Here is a 19,968-nt window from a genome sequence, read left to right on the forward strand (position 1 = left end):
AAAAGCAAAACATTGGAAAGCTGACAACAGAAATTGCTGGAAATACTCAACAGGTCAGGCAGCATCTGCGGAGAGAGAACCAGAGTTAATATTTCCAGTCGAAGTCCCTTCATCACAGCTCTGACCCAAAATGTTCATTCTCTTTCTCTCTCCACAAAGCCTGACATGCTTTCGCTGATGGGTCTGGTCTTTCACCTGCACCTTTAGGAAAAGCCAGAAGACACCAGGTATTCTCCATATCACGTGGTTCATGAACCAGTCACTGAGGCGAGAAAAATGGCCGGACAATCTTGTGCTTGAAATTCTGGTCACGATGTTGAAAGCTTCTTCCTCCTCGCCCCAAACAAAGGAGTTGGGCTGTGGTGAGTTTTGCAGGTAGAGATTCACTTGGATGGAAGGCTTGACAATCAGATGTCGACAATCAAGGAGAGTGGGCTTCTTACAATTGCACGGTTCAGTTGTTTAGGTTCAACATTCCACCACTGGAAGCCACATAACTGGTGTGTGCTCTGTGTTCGCTTGGGTACAACTGCAGTGGAAAATCATAACCATAAAATATAGAAGAAATCAATATAAACACTTATGGAAATAGGAGGTTGCAGGAACTGTGTCCTCATTTCATCTTTCAACTTGAGAAAGAAGCAACCAGATTGGACCTAGGTTGGTTGTGATGAAACTGGCCAGAAATAGACCTTCAGAACTGGGCTTTGAATTCACCCCGGTGTCTTGTAATGAGATGCAAGAAATATGGACGGAAGCATTAACTGACTAAAAGATATTAATAGATTTAAAAAATGGGCAGGAACGGTTGTGTAGCGGTTAACGTAACGCTATTACAGCGCCAGCAACCCGGGTTCAATTCTGGTCCCTGTCCGTAAGGAGTTTGTACGTTCTCCCCTTGTGTCTGCGTGAGTTTCCTCCTGGTGCTTCGGTTTCCTCCCACATTCCAAAGACGTACAGGTTAGGAAGTTGTGGGTGTGCTATGTTGACGTTTGCGGGCTGCCCCCAGAACACTCTACGCAAGAGATGCATTTCACTGTGTGTTTCGATGTACATGTGACTAATAAAGATTTCTTATCTTACCTTGTCTTATCTTCAATGGGCAATTAGATTTCAATGTGACATTGGACTTAAAGAATAGAACACTGCCTCAGTTGGCTCAGGAGGAGCGGAGATTTAGAAAATTAATAATGAGGAGCACAGAACTAATGGATTGTCATTAAAACCCATCTGGCTTACTAATATCTTTAATGGGAGGAAATCTACTGTTACCGCATCTGGGCTGTGGCTTCCAAACACCAATTTGATGACATTTTGTCATCCTGGCAAGCCACTCAGTTGTACCATAGCTGTGACATTGAAACAAGCAAGGCGTAAAACCGCATGATGTTCTGCTGACCAACTAGTCTCTGAATTTGGACATGACAAAGTCACTCCTAGCATAGTCAATCTTAAAAGTATCTAGCGATTGGTGTTCAAATTGGTAGAGCTTGTCCCACAAGCTAATGAAAGAACTGCCTGACGTGGTCATCCTTGCAGAATGATACCCAATGGACAACATTCCAGAGTCCTCCATCATAATACCTGGGTATGTCCTGTCTCACCAGCAGGCCCACTAGAATGGGTGGCACAGTGATACGTAGATGGAAAGAAGTGGACTTGGGAATCCTCAAAAATCACTCTAGAGGTCTTATAGCATTGAGTCAAATACAGGCAAGGAAACGTCTTCGAGTCATAGAATCATACAGCACAGAAGTGGGCTCTTTCTGATTACCACCTACATCCTCCCTCAGTTGATGAATCAGGTTTCCCCCGCATTGAATAACACTTGGAAATAGCTGGTGGCACAGAACGGACTTCAGATGGGACTAGGTAGCTTGGTAGAACTGTCACTGAGTTGGCCAAGCCCTCTGTCCTAGAGTTGGCAGAATAGGTCTGCAGGAGGCACCAGGGCTGAAACTACTTGACCTCTTCCTTCCCATTCTATCAGCGGTGGGTGGATCTGCCCATGAGAGCCCAATAGAAGTGTCTGCTGCACAATGCTGTGGAGACTAAGTCCTATTTTCACACTAAGGATACCCTCCATTGAGTTGTCAAGCAATACAAGCTTGCTGAACGCAATAGACTCAGAACAGATCTGACAGCTCAAAACTGGGCATCCACGAAGAGCTGGAGTCCATCAGTGTAACCTCATGGATTGACATATCCTTCACTCTGCAATTGCTACCAAATGGGGTGTCAACCCTGGATGGATGAAGGAAGCAGAAGAGTATGCGGGGGCAGACCCAGGTGACATCAAACGGAGGTGCCAACACAGAATGTGACTTCAAAGCAACATGCAAAAGACAACTCTAAGGAATTTCACAAGCAATGGATCAGATCAAAGCTTTGCAGTCCTGCCAGATCCAATCAGGAATGGTGGTCGACAGCTCAACAGCTAACAGGAGGAAGAGGATCCAAGAATATCTCCAGCCCTAATGACGATAAGGCTCAGCATACGAGTGCTAAAGAGAGGCTGACGTATTCTGGCTTCTGCCCTCTTCCTTTCCAGTCCTGATAAAGGCTCTCAGCCCGAAACGTCGACTGTTTGTTTCCCTCCATAGATGCTGCCTGACCTGCTGAGTTCCTCCAGCACTTTTTGAGTATTACTGAAGTATTCATGACCAGGTTCAGCCAGAAGTAACAAGTGGACGATGCGCCTCAGCTTCGTTCTGTGGTCCCTGCCATCTTCAGCCAGTTTGCAACTGTTCAGTTCACTCTGTATGATATCAAAAAATGGCTGAGATCACTAGATTCAGGAAAAGCTATGGCTCCAGACAGCATTCTGACTCCTGTATGAAGATCCTCACTTCAGAACCAGCAGCACCCCTAGATAGGCTGTCTCAGTACAGTTATGGTAATGGCATCTACCCAATGTTATGGAAAATTGCCCTGGCATGAACTGCTTTCAAAAAGCAGAATAATCCAATCCAGCTAATTAACGCCCAGCTAGTGTGCTCTCAGACATCAGCAAATGATGGAAGGTATCACTGACGATGCTGTTAAGATAAGATATTTTTATTAGTCACATGTACATCGAAACACACAGTAAAATGCATTGTTTTGCGTTGAGTGTTCTGGGAGCAGCCTGCAAGTGTCGCCACACTTCCAGCACCAACATAGCACGCCCACGACTTCCTAACCCGTACGTCTTTTTGGAATGTGGGAGGAAAGCGGAGCACCCGGAGGAAATCCATGCAGACACGGGGAGAAGGTACAAACTCCTTACAGACAGTGGCGGGAAATGAACCCGGGTCGCTGGCGCTGTGATAGCGTTACGCTAACCACAACACTACCATGCCTGCAGTTTTTACCCACCAGCAGCCTACTCACCAATGCCCAGTTTGGGTTTTGCCAGGATCACTTGGCTCCAGAGCTCATCACTGCCTTGGGTCAAGCATGGACTAATGAGCTGAATTCCAGAGGGAAATTGGAGTACCTGCCCTTGACATCAAGGCAGCATTTGAGCGACTGTAGAAACAAGCTTCTCTGGTAAAAGTGAAGTCGATGGGCATAAAAGAGAAAACACTCCAATGACTGGAGTCATATCAAAGGAAGATGCTTGTGGTTGTCGGAGGTCAATCAGCACAGCCCTTGGACAACACTGCAGGAATTCCTCCGGGCAGTGTCCTGGGCCCAACCATCTTCAACTGTTTTAGCAATGATCTTCCATCCATCATAAGATCAGAAGTGGGTAACTTTACTGACCGTCAATGCCATCTGCAACTCATCATCAAATGAACTGGTCCATGCCTGTATACAACAGGACTGGGACAACATTCAGGCATGGGCTGATAAGTGGCAAATAATATCTGTGCCGCAAAATGGTCAGCCAACGACAAGAGAGAGTCTGATCACCTACTCCTGACGTCCAATGGCATTGCCAGTGTCAAGTTTTAAACCAACTACATACTGGGGATCACCACTGACAGAAACTCAATTGGACCAGGTACATAGATATCAGAGGGCATGCATTTAAGGTGAGAGGGGGTAAGTTGAAAGGAGATGTGCAGGGCAGGTTTTTTAGACAGAGAGTGGTGGGTGTCCGGAATGTGCTGCCAGGGGTGGTAGTGGAGGCAGATATGATAGAGGCGTTTAAGACGCTTTTGAATAAGCACACCAATGTGCAGAGAACGGAGGGATGTGGACATTGTGTAGGCAGAAGGGATTAGTTTAGTTAGGCATTTAATTAATAATTTAGTTAGTTCGTCACAACATCATGGGTTGAAGGGCCTGTTCCTGTGTTGAACTGTTCTATGTTTCAACTGTGGCTGCACATACTCCTGTTTACATCAACGGTGCTGATGTCAGGAATGTTGAAAGCTTCAATTTCCTGGGAGTGAACATCACCAATAGCCTGCCCTGGTCCAACCACGTAGATGCCACGGCCAAGAAAGCTCACCAGTGCCTCTACTTCCTTAGGAGGCTAAAGAAATTTGCCATGTCCCCTTTGATCCTCATCAATTTTTATCAATGCACCATAGAAAGCATCCTATCCAGATGCATCATGGCTTGGTATGGCAACTGCTCTGCCTGTGACAGCAAGAAACTGCAAAGAGTTGTGGACACAGCTCAGCACATCACGGAAACCAGCCTTCCCTCCATGGACTCTGTCTACACTTCTCGCTGCCTCGGTAAAGCAGCCAAAATAATCAAAGAGCCCAGCCACCCCAGATATTCTCTCTTCTCCCCCCTCCCATCGGAGGAAGATACAAAAGCCTGAAAGCACGTGCCACCAGGCTCAAGGACAGCTTCTATCACCTAGTACGATAAGATGGACTCTTGATCTCTCAATCTACCTCGTCATGGCCTCGCACCTTATTGTCTGCCTGCACTGCACTTTCTCTGTAACTATAACACTATATTCTGCATTCTGTTACTGATTTCCCTTTACTACCTCAATGCACTGTTGTAATGAAATGACCTGTATGGATGGCATGCAAAACAAAGCTTCTCGCTGTACCTCAGTACATGCAACAATAATAAACCAATTTACCATTTTGCCATGAGGGAGTCTTAGTATCTAGTGGTGACTTACTCACCTCCTGACACCCTAAGGCTTTTCGATCATCTTCAAGGCACAAGTCAGAACCATAATGAAATACTCTTTACTTACCTGGACGAATGCAGCACCATCCACTCAGCAGAAGCGTGACATCATCCAGGACAAGGCAACCCACTGACTGACACCCAATCAACCAACCTAAACATCCATTTGATCCACTATCAGGGCACAGTGAATACAGTGTGTTCCATCTGCAAAATGCACGGTGTTACTCGCCCAGACTACTCTGATAGCAGCTCCCAAACCTGCGACTTCTTCTACCAAGAGGGACGTGGGCAGCTGATGCATTGGAGCATCATCACCTGTAGGTCCCCTTCCAAGTCACTATCATCCTAACTTGGAAATCCATCATCGTTCTTTCACCACTGCTGGGTGTAGATACTTAAAAGTTCTCCCCAACAACATTTGGAAGCACCTTCACCAGAAGAACAGTGACAATTCTAGAAGGTGGCTCACCACTAACTTCTCAAGGGCAATTATTGATGTACAATAAATGCTGGGCTTATCCTGAAAAAATAATAATCTTTGAAAAAGTTTGATAAAATGGCACAGAAAGCAGAAGAGAACAGAAAGTTGGCCTTTGGAACTTAAATAATGGAGTTCAAGAGGATAGAAATTGAATCAAACAGTATGAAGCCCTGGCTACACCAGGAGCAGTTTGGGCACCAGATTTCCCAATGGATATTGGTTTTGGAGGGTATTACAGCAACCATTTACCAGACACCAGGCTTTCAAGAGTTAATTTACAAAGGAAGATTCCACAAACTAATACCACATTTCCTGGAATTTGGAAGATTAAGGGGTGATTTGAACAAATCTTTTAATGTGCTCCTAACTGTTAAGAGTGCTTAGAAAGAAGGTTTTCCATTGATAGGCAAAAGTAGACTAAGGGGCCAAGCTTAAAAGGACCAGGGTTTCAGGAGTGATGCCAGGAAACACTTCTCTGCGTAGAGGGCATCCGAAGGTATAACTGATTCTGGGCCAATTGCTAGTTTCAAATCTGAGATCGATAGAAAACTTGGCCATCAGAAATATTCTTGAACTAACCTGCACAACCCTAATCACTACTTCAGTGTAGCAACACTATGACCACTTTGCACTTCAGCCGGCGTTGTTTTTTTGTTATTCCAATTGGGTTCTTTCTTGCAAAAATTGTGTATAATTTATGTGTAATTTGTGCTTTTCTTGTGAATGTTGTGTCTCTGATGTTATGTGCCTGTGGTGCTGCTGCAAGTAAGTTTTTCATTGTACCTGCGTCAAAGTCAAAGTCAGGTTTATTGTCATATACACAAGTACACGTGTGCACAGGTGCAATGAAAAACTTCCTTGCAGTAGCATCACAGACACATAGCAGCATATAAGCAGCACTCACAAGAAAAACATAAATTAAACATAAAATAGGCACAATTTTTACAAGAAAGAACACAATTAGAACAAAAAAAAGTCAATTTTAGTGCAAAGTGGTCATAGCATTGCTAAACTAATGTGATTAGGGTACTTGTGCACATGACAATAAACTTCACTTTTGACTTATTCATGGATATGGGACAGGGCAGGTGGATGGAGTAAGGTCACTTGGACTGCAACTAGTGGCTGAACATACTCAAGGTTCTGAGATGAACATGTGCACACACCCTTTTGCAACTGCCATCCAAGTAATACTGGTCCCTGCACCGGTCAGCACTTTTTAGATGTTTCCTCCCGCTTCCTGTAAGCCTCGTTCAAGAGCTGGATCTCTTCCTGGTAGCCGGATCTGTCCTGGTGTTGCCTGTGGCTGTTCTGCCGGTGAGCCTCCACAGTGTCCGGGATGGAGATGCTGATGTCGCTGCCGGAGCGGTTGGTGGGGATGAGCAGCGAGTAGGAGGCCGACTCAGCCAGGTCGACGGAGATGAAGCGGTTCTCGCGGCGGGAGTAGCGCAGGGAGGGCGAGCGGGCGTGGGCGGAGGACTGGCTGATGTTGCTCACGATGGAGACGGTGTCCAGCGCCTCCTCGTTCTCGCAGATCTCCAGGACCTCCAGCTGGATCTTGACGTTGGTGTTGGCCAGATTCCCCGGCGAGTCCTCGCTGCTGGGCTCGTGGCCCACACTCTTGGAACGGTACACCTCCACCTTCTTGGCCACTGGAGTGATCTTTCGCCCCTCGCCGCTGATTTCGTACGTTGAAAGCGAGAGGGTCTTGCCAGTGGAGGGAGCGTGCAGCGACACCATTCCCTGAAAGGCACACACAGGGATCGACAGAGCACTGGGACGCTGGAGGCAAGAACAATAACAGAAGAACATAAGAAACAGGAGAAAAAGAAGGGCCATTCACACCTTGAGGCTGTTCCATCACTCACAGAACAGTACAGCACAGGAACAGGCCCTTCGGCCCACGATGTCTGTGCTGACCACGATGCCAAATTAAACTAAACCTATCTGCCTGCATATGATCCATATCCCTCCATTCCCTGTGTATCCATGAGTCTAACACCACCATCGCATCTGCCTCGACCGCCTCCCCTGGCAGCCTGTTCCAGGTACCTACCACTCTCTGTGTAAAAAAACTTGCCCTGCACATCTCATAGAATCATAGAACCATAGAACAGCACAGCACAGTACAGGTCCTTCGGCCCACAATGTTGTGCCGACCTTTAAACCTTGCCTAAGACTATCGAACCCCTTCCTCCCACATATCCCTCTATTTTAAATTCCTCCATATGCTTATCTAGCAATCTCTTGAATTTGACCAATGTACCTGCATCCACCACCACCCCAGGCAGTGCATTCCGTGCCCCAACCACTCTCTGGGTAAAAAACCTTCCTCTGATATCTCCCTTGAACTTCCAACCCATTACTTTAAAGCCATGCCCTCTTGCACTGAGCATTGGTGCCCTGGGAAAGAGGTGCTGGCTGTCCACTCTATCTATTCCTCTTAATATTTTATACACCTCTATCATGTCTCCTCTCATCCGCCTTCTCTCCAAAGCGTAAAGCCCGAGCTCCCTTAGTCTCTCCTCATAATGCATATTCTCCTTTAAACATCCTCCCACTCACCTTAAAACTACATCCATTAGTATTTGACATTTCCTCCCTGGGAAAAAAGAATCTGACTGTCTACTCTATCTATGTCTCTCATAACTTTATAAATCAGGGTTCCCCTCAGCCTCCAACGCCCCAAACAAAACAACCCAAGTTTGGTCCAACCTCTCCTTATAGCTCATACTCTAATCCAGGCAGCATCCTGGTGAATGTCTTCTGCACCACCTGCAAAGTCTCCACTCCCTTCCTGTAATGGGGTGACCAGAATTTCACACAGTACTCCAAATGTGGCCTAACCAAAATTTTATACAGCTGCAACTTGATTCTGATACGTAATTCCCAGACTGGTGAAAGCAAACATGTCGTACGCCATCATTACCACCCGATCTACTTATAAGATAAGATAAGATATCTTTATTAGTCACATGTACATCGAAACACACAGGGAATTGCATCTTTTGTGTAGAGTGTACTGAGGGCAGCCTGCAAGTGTCGCCACGATTCTGGCGTCAACATAGCATGCCCACAACTTCCTAACCCGTATGCCTTTGGAATGTGGGAGGAAACCGGAGCACCCGGAGGAAACCCACACAGACACGGGGCAATCTACCCTGTTGATCTACCCCATCCTAGTCCCAAAAACCAGCATCAGCATCCAAGATCCCTGGGCAACAGAGCATGAAATTTCACTCTTTTCAAAACGGACCCTGAACAAGATTGCCTTATGAATGGCATAAGGTAATTGGTGATAGGTTTATTATTGTCACATGTGCTGAGATACAGTGAAAAGCTCTTGCTTGCATGCCATCCAGACAGATCATTCCATACTTAAGTACATCAAGGTCGTCCAAAAGGTAAAAGGAAACAGAATGCAGAAAATAGTGTTGCAGTTACAGAGAAAGTGCAGTGCAGGTAGACATATAAAGTGCAAGGGCCACAACGAGGTAGATTGAGAGATCAAGAATTCATCTTTAGCGTATAAGAGGTCCATTCAAGGAGGTCCATTTACTAAAGCAGCAGAAAGTGTTCAGACAGAGTCAATGGAGGGAAGTCTGGTTTGCATGATGGACTGGGCTGTGTTCACAACTCTCTGCAATTTCTTGAGGTCTTGGGGAGTGCAGCTACAAGAGCAAATTTCATTTATATAGCACCACTGATATTGAGGATGTTCGTGATAGGGGTATTGGCAATTGACATTGGGTCACATAACTGGTATCAATACACCATAGAAAGCAACCCATCTGGATGCATCATGGCTTGGTATGGCAACTGCTCTGCCCGTGATGTCATGGTTCTGAGTGCTGGTCCTCGATTCGGCCCCATTGATGGTGACTTGTTGTGCAGCACATGGTTTCCATGCACCACTCATCACATAACGACACACACTTGAGTTCCATCAGGGGACTAGTATTAGAACCCTGGTTCCACTAGCACTGGTTGCCAGAGTATTGGTCTACCTCTGGGTATACAGTGTCTCCTGGCTGCTTAGAGCTGTCAACTCTAGAGCAGTCCTGATTTTGCTGTTTCTGTGTCGGGACTTTGTCTCAGAGCCCGAGGCAAGATTCCTTCTGGTCGCCATCTGTGTTTGGTTCCAAGGAAGCATCCCGTCTCCAGTCTCATACCGGTGTTCTGCATTTGGGTTCTCCGTGATCTCTCTCCTTGTATGACATTGTGACATGTGACGGCGAGAAATGGCAGAGAGTTGTGGACACATCTCAGTACATCACGGAAACCAGCCTCCCCTCCATGGACTCTCGCTGCCTCGGTAAAGCAGCCAGCATAATCAAAGACCCCACCCACCCCGGTCATTCTCTCTTCTCCCCCCTCCCATCAGGCTCTGGGCTCTGTCTATACTTCTCACTGCATCAGTAAAGCAGCCAACATAATCAATGACCCCACCCACCCTGGACATTCTCTCTTCTCCCCTTTCCCATTGAGCAGAAGACACAAAGGCTTGAAAGCATGTCCCACCAGGCTCAAGGACAGCTTCTATCCTGCTGTTATAAGACTATTGAACAGTTCCCTAGTATGATAAAATGGACTCTTGACCTCACAATCTACCTCGTTTTGACCTTGCACCATATTGTCTGCCTGCACTGCACTTTGTCTGTAACTGTAACACTTTATTCCACATTCTGTGTTGTTTTACCCTGTACTACCTCAATGCACTACTGTAGTGAATTGACCTGTATGAATGGAATTCAAGAAAAGTTTTTCACTGTACTTCTGTACATGTGACAATAATAAACCAATTCCAATTGACATTGGGTCACATATTGGAGCACTATGAGATTGATTGAACTGTTAGCTTTTAAGGTATACCTTGAAGAAGGAGCAAGAGGTAGAATGCCAGAGAGCTTTTGGTCGGGAATTCCTCAGGGGTCCTATATTGGACCAGGACAAATGGTTGGTGATATTGTTCCAGTAATAAGATGGGGGGGGGTCCATTACAATGGAAATAAAAATTGAATATAAACTATTGAAAATGGAGGTGCAGTATAACCAGGAGGTGGTGTGGGCCAGTGCACCATAGAAAGCATCCTATCTGGCTGTATCAAGGCTTGGTACGGCAACTGCTCTGCCCAGGACTGTAAGAAACTGCAGAGAGTTGTGGACACAGCCCAGCACATCACAGAAACCAGCCTCCCCTCCAAGGACTCTCGCTGCCTCGGTAAAGCAGCCAGCATAATCAAAGACCCCACCCACCTGGGTCATTCTCTCTTCTCCCCTCTCCCATCAGGCAGAAGATACAGGAACCTGAGGGCACATACCACCAGACTCAAGGACAACTTCTATCCCACTGTGATGAGACTACTGAACGGTTCCCTTATATAATGAAATGGACTCTTGACCTCACAATCTACCTTGTTTGACCTTGCACCTAGCAGTTGGCGTAACATTTTACAGCGCCAGCGATGCAGGTTCAAATCCGGACACTGTCTGTAAGGAGTTTGTACGTTCTCCCTGTGTCTGCGTGGGTTTCCTCCGGGTGCTCCAATTTCCTCCCACATTCCAAAGACATACGGGTTAGGAAGTTGTGGGCATGCTATGTTGGCGCCGGAAGCATGGCAACACTTGCGGGCTGCCCCCAGAAAACTACGCAAAAAGATGTATTTCACTGTGTGTTTCGATGTACATGTGACTAATAAAGATATCTTATCTTACTTTATCTATCTTATCTTATCTATTGTCTACCTGCAATGCACTTCCCTGCAGCTGTGATGCTGTACTCTGTATTCTGTTATTGTTTTTACCCTGTACTACCTCAATGCACTGTGTAATGAATTGATCTGTACAATCGGTATGTAAGACAAGTTTTTCACTGTACCTCACTGACAATAATAAACCAATACCAATGAGCACAGGGAGGTGGGTGAATGGGACCTGCTGGGAATTGGACTAATGCAGAGATCCTGGAGCAGCTGAGCCTCGGCAGCCCCATTGGATTTTTTCACACCCTCTGTGTAAGGAAGTTTATGTTCTTGTATGACCCTTGGTCCTAGGAACCACAACCAGAGGAACCATCATGCCCATTTGCCCCTGTCCAGCCCCGTAAGAGTTTTTTTTACATTTCACTGAGATCAGTTATTCTTCTAAGCTTCAGACAGTAATAATCCCAGTCTGTCTCATCTCCCACATGTCAAACCTCCTTTCTAGGGACAAAATGCTTGATACGTTCAATTACTTGATTTTAAATTCCTCATCCGTAGAGGTGGGATCTGAACTCACGCCCCTGGATCAATCTTTTTATTCCAGTTCTTGACTGGTAGGTTAGTAACAACCATCACAGAATCAGATTTATTATCACTGACTTTTCTGACATGAAATGTGTTGCTTTGCAGCAGCAGTTCAGTGCAAAGACATAAAATTACTATAAATGACAAAAATAAGTAGTGCAAAACAAAAGGAATGACGAGGTAGTGTTTGTGGGTTCTTGGACTGTTGAGAAATCTGATGGCGGAGAGGAAGAAGCTGTTCCTGAAATGTTGAGTGTGGGTCTTCAGGCTCCTGTACCTCCTCCCCGATGGTAGTAACGAGAAGAGGGCATGTCCCGCATGGTGAGGGTCCTTCGTGATGGATGCCGCCTTCTTGAAGGTGTCCTCAGTGGTGGGGAGGGTTGTGCCTGTGATAGAGCTGGCTGAGTCCACAACCCTCTGTCGCCACCTTGCGATCCTGTGCATTGGAGCCTCCATACCAGGCCGCGATGCAACCAGGCTTCCCACGGTCCATCCATAGAAATTTGTCAGAGTCTTCGGTGACATACCAAATCTCCTCAAATTTCTTACAAAGTAGAGCCATTGGCGTGCCTTCTTTGTGATTGTATCAATGTGTTGGGCCCAGGATAGATCCTCTGAGATGTTGACGCCCAGGAACTTGAAGCTGCTCACCCTTTCCACCGCTGACCCCTCAATGAGGACTGGTGTGTGTTCTATACACCGCTGACACCCTCCTCACCCCATGGTAAAAACTTTAGCAGTTCCATTGAACAGGAATGCTTCAGTGGAGAGGAGACAATTCGTCTCCATCCTTGGCTTAACAAGTCAGCACTTTGCATTCAAACACTAAGAAATAACCTGGAAGGGCTCCAGTGACACAGGAGCAGTCAAGACAGCTTGGTTTCTCCTGGATGATCTTCTAGCAGGTGCTTCATGACCTGAATATGAAGGTCAACTGGGAGTTCCTGGCACTAATTACTTCATGGGACAGCTTGCTGAGTGCCTGTCTCCAGGGAAGGTGTTACCAACAGCATTGACAATGACTGGGGAGAAGCTAACTATATAACTAAGTTAGCCAAAGCCAATGAGAGGAGTTCAGTGAGGTGAACCCATTCAACTTACACTAACTTTATTCTTCCATTGCACAAATACATGGCCACTTCTAAGGCAAAATACTCAGCAAACCAGGCAGCATTTGTGGAAAGAGAAACAGCATCAGTGACCCTTCATCAGAATTGAAAAAGTAAAGAACCAAATACGTTTTAAGTTGCAGGGAGGGCAAGGGGTGGAGACAGTACTTTTTTTCCCAGGGTGGGGGTGCTAAAAACAAGAGGGCATAGGTTTAAGATCAGAGGCAAGAGATTTAAAAGGGACATTAGGGGCAGCTTCTTCATGCAAAGGGTGGTGCGTGTTTGGAATGAGCTACCAGAGATAGTAGTTGAGGCGGGCACATTAGCAACATTTAAAGGCCATCTAGCTAAGTACATGGACAGGAGCGGTGTAGAGGGCTATTGGCCAAATGCGGGCGGATGGGACTGGCTCGCTGGGCAACACAGTTGGCATGGACGAGTTGGGCTGAAGAGGTGAGTGGATGGAACGAGCTGCCAGAGGAAGTGGTTGAGGCAGGTACAATAGTATCTAAGAAGGACTTGGATAGGTACTGCAGATGGAGGGGCGGGGCTTGGAGGGATATGGGCCAAATGCAGGAAATTGGGACAAGATGGGTAGGCACCATGGTCAGCATGGACTAGTTGGGCCGAAGGGCCTGTATCCGTGCTGTATGACTCTATGACTCCAATAGAAGGAACGAATGCAAAGACCAAAGTTGTCCAGGTAACAACTACTTTTGGTGCCAGCGGCTGCAGGGAGTGCGTGAAGTAATCTCAGCACCGATGGAGGATGGGGCACAAGAGACCGCAGATACTGCATGGAGCAAGAAGCAACCTGCTGGAGGAACTCAGCGGGTCAGGCAGCATCTATAGAGGCAAAGGGATGGTCGATGTTTTGGATTGGGACCTTGCATCAGGACTGAGAATGTAGAGGGACGATAGCTGGGATATAGAAGTGAGAGGGAGGGGTGAGACAGAGGCTGGTAGGTGATCGGTAGATAATGGAGGGGTGATAGGCAGGTGGAACCAGGTAGGGCAGGGATTAGGAAAGGTGAACCAAAGGAGAAGAAACCCAGGTAGATGGGTATGTGGGTGATGGACAGGTGGAGCCAGGTGGGGGAGCGAGATGAGGTTCGGTGCCAAGGAGGAAAGGATGTAAAAATCCAACAAAGGGAGAGAGAAGTTGGGTGGGAGTGGGAAAGGAACACAAGAGGGTGCGCTGACTCCCTTCCTCTCACCACAGATGCCGCCTGACTTGCTGAGTATCTCCAGCATTTCTGTTTTGGTTTCAGATTTCCAGCACCTTGTGCTTTGGTTTCTAAGGTGTGGTGGCAGGCGTGGGTGGGTGGAAGGGGCAATTTGTTTCAGCACAGACCCTTCTTGCTAACCGTTTCTCAATCCCACCTGCAACGTCATGATGAGGGGAGGTTTCACTCTTGGTTTCAAATGGCTGAGACATTGGAAAGATTGTCCAAATTTCCCACTGATTTTCCTGACATCACTGACTGGCCAAACTCGCAGCCCTGAATCAGTGGGAAATGCGATGGAGAACTTGACTGTGGGTAAACTTCCGAGCAATCCCTGGACCACAAGTGGCGCAGCGTTGAGCTGCAACTGTTGCAGGATGCGGTGGGCTTTTCCCACTCGATTGTTGTCCCTCCCCTCTACAAAAAATTGAAGCATGCTCTCCAACCCCATCTCCTCCACAAGTGTCAAAAACGAGCTGCCTTTGTACCACAGGGATTTACAGCCTGATATTTTGCATTGTTGGAACGCCACTAACGGTACGACATGTGGTTGTACTCACTGGTCTGTAATTCCCAGGGTTATCCCTACTCCCTTTCTTAAACAAAGGAACAAGATTTGCCATCCTCCAATCATCTGGCACTACTCCTGTGAACAGTGAGGATGCAAAAATCGCTAAAGGTGCAGCAATCTCTTCCCTCGCTTCCCGTAATAACCTTGGTTATATCCCGTCTGACCCCTGTGACTGATCTATCCTAATGTCTTTCAAAAGTTCCGGCACATCCTCTTTGCTCATGTCAACATGCCCTAGCGTATCAGCCTGTTGTATGCCATCCTCACAAACGTCAAGGTCTCTCTCACTGGTGAATACTGAAGTATTCATTAAGGACCCCCCCCCCCCCCCCACCTCTTCCGACTCCAGGCACATGTTTCCTCTTTTATCCCTGATCGGTCCTACCCTCACTCTAGTCATCCTCTTATTCTTCACATATGTGTAGAACGCCTTGGGGTTTTCCTTGATCCTACTCACCAAGGACTTCTCATGCCTCCTTCTAGTTCTCCTGAGTCCATTCTTAAGCTCCCTCCTGGCCACCTTGTAACTCTCCAGAGCCCTGTCTGATCCATGCTTTCTAAACCTCAGGTAAGCTTCTTTCTTCCTCTTGACAAGATATTTTATGTCTCTTGTCAACCATGGTTCCTTCACTCTACCATGCTTACCCTGCCTCATTGGAACAAATCTATCCAAAACCCCATGAAAGTATTCCTTAAACAACCTCCACATTTCCGTTGTGCACTTCGCCAAGAACATCTGTTCCCAATTTACGCTCCCAAGTTCCTGCCGAATAGCATCATAATTCCCCCTTCCCCAATTAAATACTTTCCCATATCGTCTGCTCCTATCCCTCTTCAAGGTTATGGTAAAGGTCAAGGAGTTATGGTCACTTGTCTTGAAAATGCTCTCCCACCGAGAGATCTAAAACCTGATCAGGCTCATTGCCTGGAGCCAGGTCCAGAATGGCCTCTCATCTAGTCGGACTGTCCACATACTGTGTCAGGAATCCTTCCTGCACATACCTAACAAACTTCGCCCCATCTATCCCTTTTACACTGAGAAGGTGCTGATCAATACTACGGAAGCTGAAATCACCCATGACAACAACCCCGTTATTTTTGCACCTTTCCAAAATCTGCCTCCCGATCTGCTCCTCAGTGTCTCTGCTGCTACTGGGGGGGTCTGTAGAAAACTCCCAATAGAGTGATTGCTCCCTTCCTGTTTCTGACCTCCACCCACACTGACTCAGTAGACGATCCCTCCAGGACGTCCTCCCCTTCTGCAGCTGTGACACTGTCCCTGATCAGCAGAGCCACTCCCCCACCTCTTTTACGTCAGCTCATCTTTCACAAGGGTTAAGTGTAAGAATTATAAGAAGGATGTGGAAGCTTTGGAAAAGGTACGAAAGAGGTTTACCAAGATGCTGCCTGGATTAGAGGGTATAAACTGTAAGGAGAGATTGGATAAACTTGTGTTGTTTTCTCTGGAGTGTCGGAGGCTGAGGGGAGACCTGATAGAAGTTTATAGAATTATGAGAGGCACAGACAGTCAGAATCTTTCTCCCGGCGTAGAAACATCAAATACTAGAAGACATGCATTTAAGGTGAGAGGGGGAAAGTTTAAAGGAGATGTACGGGGCAAGAATTTTATACACAGAGAGTGGTGGGTGCCTGGAATGGGCTGCCGGGGGTGGTGTTGGAAGCAGATATGCTAGTGATGATTAGGAGGCTGTTAGATAGACACATGAATATGCAGGGAATGGAGGGATCATGTACATGCAGAAGGGATTTACTTTAATTTGGCTTCGTGTTCGGCACAGACATCATGGGTCAAATGGTCTGTTCCTGTGCTGTGCTGTTCTGTGTTCTATGTAATAAATTGGGTCGGATTGTGCGAGACCTTGCCTTGAATACATCCCTCATGTTACTCCCCACACACTTACTGTTTGCAGCCAATTGGCTCCCAGTGATGTCATGACTTCCCTTTCGTTCCATCTCATGAAGTGTAACCGACAGTGAGCTGTGACTGGGCCCCAGGTGGTGAAACCGATGGCCTTCCCTGTGGACCACCCTGATAGGCTTTGGAAAGCTAGTGGAGTCAAAGGAATTTGACTGCTTCCAAATGTCCCCGATGATCAGAGACATTGAAATGCACTTGAAATATATTTAAACAATTGAAAATATTCACATTTTTTTAAGCCTATTGAATTTAAAACACTTGATTAAACACATTTTTAAAAAAATTTCTTTTTGATATGGGCATTGCTGGCAAAACCAGCAGTTGTTTGCTCACCCCGAATCATCCTTGAGAAGATGGTGGTGAACCATCTCCTTGACTGTGGCAGGTCTCCTGAAGGCGCTCCCTTAATGTTAGGCAGAGAGCTCCAGAACTTAGAGCCAGTGACATTGAAGAACCAGTGATATATTGGAATTGGAATTGGTTGGAACTGGTTGACTAGTGTCACTTGTACCGAGGTATAGTGAAAAACTTGTCCTGCGTACTGTTCATACAGGTTAATTCATTGAGGTAGTACAAGGTAAAACAAGAGAAACAAAGTACTGCAGATGCTGGAATCTAGATGAAAAACACGATGATGCTGGAGGAACTCAGCAGGCCAGGCAGCATCCGTGGAGAAAAGCAGGCGGTCAATGTTTTGGGTCAGGACCCTTCTTCAGGACTGAAGATGGGAAAAGGGGAAGCCCAATATATAGAAGGGAAAAGCAGATCAGTGATAGGTGGACAAAAGAGGGGAGGCGGGGTGGGCACAGGGTGGTGATAGGTAGATGCAGGTAAGAGATAGTGATAGGCAGGTGTGGGGGAGGAGGGGAGCAGATCCAAGGGATGATCAAAGTAAAACAATACAGAATGCAAAGTGTCACAGCTACAGAGAAAGTGCAGTGCAGGTAGACAATAAGGTGCAAGGTCATAACGAAGTAGATTGTGAGGTCAAGAGTCCATTTTATCATACTAGGGAACCGTTTGATAGTCTTATAACAATGGGATAGAAGTTGTCCTTCAGCATGGTGGTACGTGTTGTCAGGCTTTTGTATCTTCAGCCTGATGGGAGAGGAGAGAAGAGAGAATGTCCGGGTGGGTGGGGTCTTTGATTATGCTGGCTGCTTTATCGAGGCAGTGGGAAGTGTAGACAGAGTCCATGGTAATGATGGTGTGTGACTGAAGGGGAATCTACAGGTAGTGTTGCTCCATGCACCTGGTGCCCTCCTGCTTCAGGGCGGTTGAGGCTATGGCTAGCTGGGTGAGTAACTGCAGTGCATTTGGCAGATAGTATGCAGAGCGGCCAATGTGTGCCAGTGTTGGAAGGAATGAACACTTGTCATGGTGGACCTCATGCTAAGCTTTGTCTTTTGTAAAGCTTCTTAAGTGTCGTTGGACCAGCACTCATTACAGTAAGTTGTAAATAATCCACTACACTCCTGACACCCCAAAGCATTTCCACCATCCATGACTTGTGCCTTGTAGATGGTGGAAAGGCCTTGGGGTATCAGGAGATGAGTCACCTGTTGCAATATGTCCAGCCTCTGACTGATCCAGTTGAGCCTTTGATCAGTGGTGTCCCCCAGAGGGCAGATAGCAGGAGAGTCAGCAATGGAAAGTAGATATCGAGGGTGACCAGATAGGCTCTCTCTTGTTGGCCTTTGCCCAGTGTAAATACTACTAATTATTTGCCAATTATCTAGGCCTTGCTGCATGCAGGCATTGAAGAGCTCCTTTGCTGATGGGATTGTGAATGGAATGCAATCATAAGCAAACATCCCCAGTTCTGACATGATGGGAGGAAAATCATTGATAAAGAATTAAAATAAGGGATCATAACAAACCTTCACTTACTTTTAGACTGGTAACTCCAGGCACCACACTACATGCTGGCATGATTGGTCGGAGTACAGGAAGGAGATAGAGAGCCTAGAGGCATGGTGTCATGACAACAACCTTTCCCTCAATGTCAGCAGAAGAAAAGAGCTGGTCATTGACTTCAGGAAGCGGGATGGTGTGCACGCTGCTATTTACCTCAATGGTTCTGAGGTAGAGGTGGAAGGAGAAGTCGGGAGAACACATGCCAGTCCTCATTGAGGGATCAGCGGTGGAAAGCGTGAGCAGCTTCAAGTTCCTGGGTGTCAACATCTGCGAGGATCTGTCCTGGGCCCCACACATTGATGCAATCATGAAGAACCATGCCAGCAGCTCTACTTTGTTGGGAGTTTGTGGAGATTTGGTCTGTCACCAAAGACTCTTACAAATTTCTACAGATGTACAGTGGAGAGCATTCTGACTGGTTGCATCACTGCCTGGTATGGAGGCTCCAATACACAGGATTGCAAGAGGCTGCAGAGGGTTGTAGAGTCAACCAGCTCCATCGGGGCACAACCCTCCCCACCATTGAGGACATCTTCAAGAGCCAGTGCCTCAAAAAGGCAGCATCCATCACTAAGGTCCCTCACCACCCGGGACATACCCTCTTCTTGTTACTACCATCGGGGAGGAGGTACAGGAGCCTGAAGACCCACACTCAATGATTCAGGAACAGCTTCTTCCCCTCCGTCATCAGATTTCTGAACGGTCCACGAACCCATGAACACTACCTCATTATTCCTTTTTATTGCACTACTTATTTTGTAATTTACAGTAATTTTATGTCCTTGCACTGTCCTACTGCCACAAAACAACTAATTTCACATCATACAAGACAGTGCTAATAAACCTGATTCTGATTCTGAGCTTCAAGTTCGTAGGTGTAAACATCACCAATAGCATGACCTGGTCTAAACCATACAGGTGTCATTGCCATGAAAGTGCATCAGTGCCTCTACTTCCTCAGAAGGCTAAGGAAATTTGGCATGTCCCCGTTAACCCCCACCAACTTTTATAGATGCACCACAGAAAGCATTGGTTTGGCAACTGCTCTGCCCAAGACCACAAGAAACTGCAGAGAGTTGTAGACACAGCTCAACACATCAAAGAAACCACCCTCCCCTCCATGGACTTTGTCTATACTTCTCACTGTCTCAGTAAGGCAGCCAGCATAACCAAAGACCCCACCCACCCCAGACATTCTCTCTTCTCCCTCCTCCCATCGGGCAGAAGATAAAGAAGCCCGAAAGCACATACCACCAGGCTCAAGGACAGCTTCTATCCCGCTGTTATAAGACTACTGAACAGATCTCTTGTATGGTAAGATGGACTCTTGACCTCACAATCTACCTC

General features: G+C 46.7%; 1 protein-coding gene across 1 annotated transcript in view; it reads right to left on the reverse strand.

The window, feature by feature from the left end:
- Positions 1-452: 452 nt before the first annotated feature.
- LOC127571898 (probable G-protein coupled receptor 149) overlaps positions 453-19,968 on the reverse strand; it is a 54,897-nt gene continuing 35,381 nt past the window's right edge. The window contains exons 4-5 of the mRNA XM_052018647.1: positions 6,739-7,354; positions 453-529 (exon numbers count right to left, since the gene is read on the reverse strand). Coding sequence (XP_051874607.1) covers positions 6,782-7,354 — 573 coding nt within the window. The 3' untranslated portion in view covers positions 453-529; positions 6,739-6,781. The remainder of the gene's footprint in view (positions 530-6,738; positions 7,355-19,968) is intronic.

This window comes from Pristis pectinata, chromosome 6 (genome assembly GCF_009764475.1).
Source record: "Pristis pectinata isolate sPriPec2 chromosome 6, sPriPec2.1.pri, whole genome shotgun sequence".
NCBI lineage: Eukaryota > Metazoa > Chordata > Chondrichthyes > Rhinopristiformes > Pristidae > Pristis > Pristis pectinata.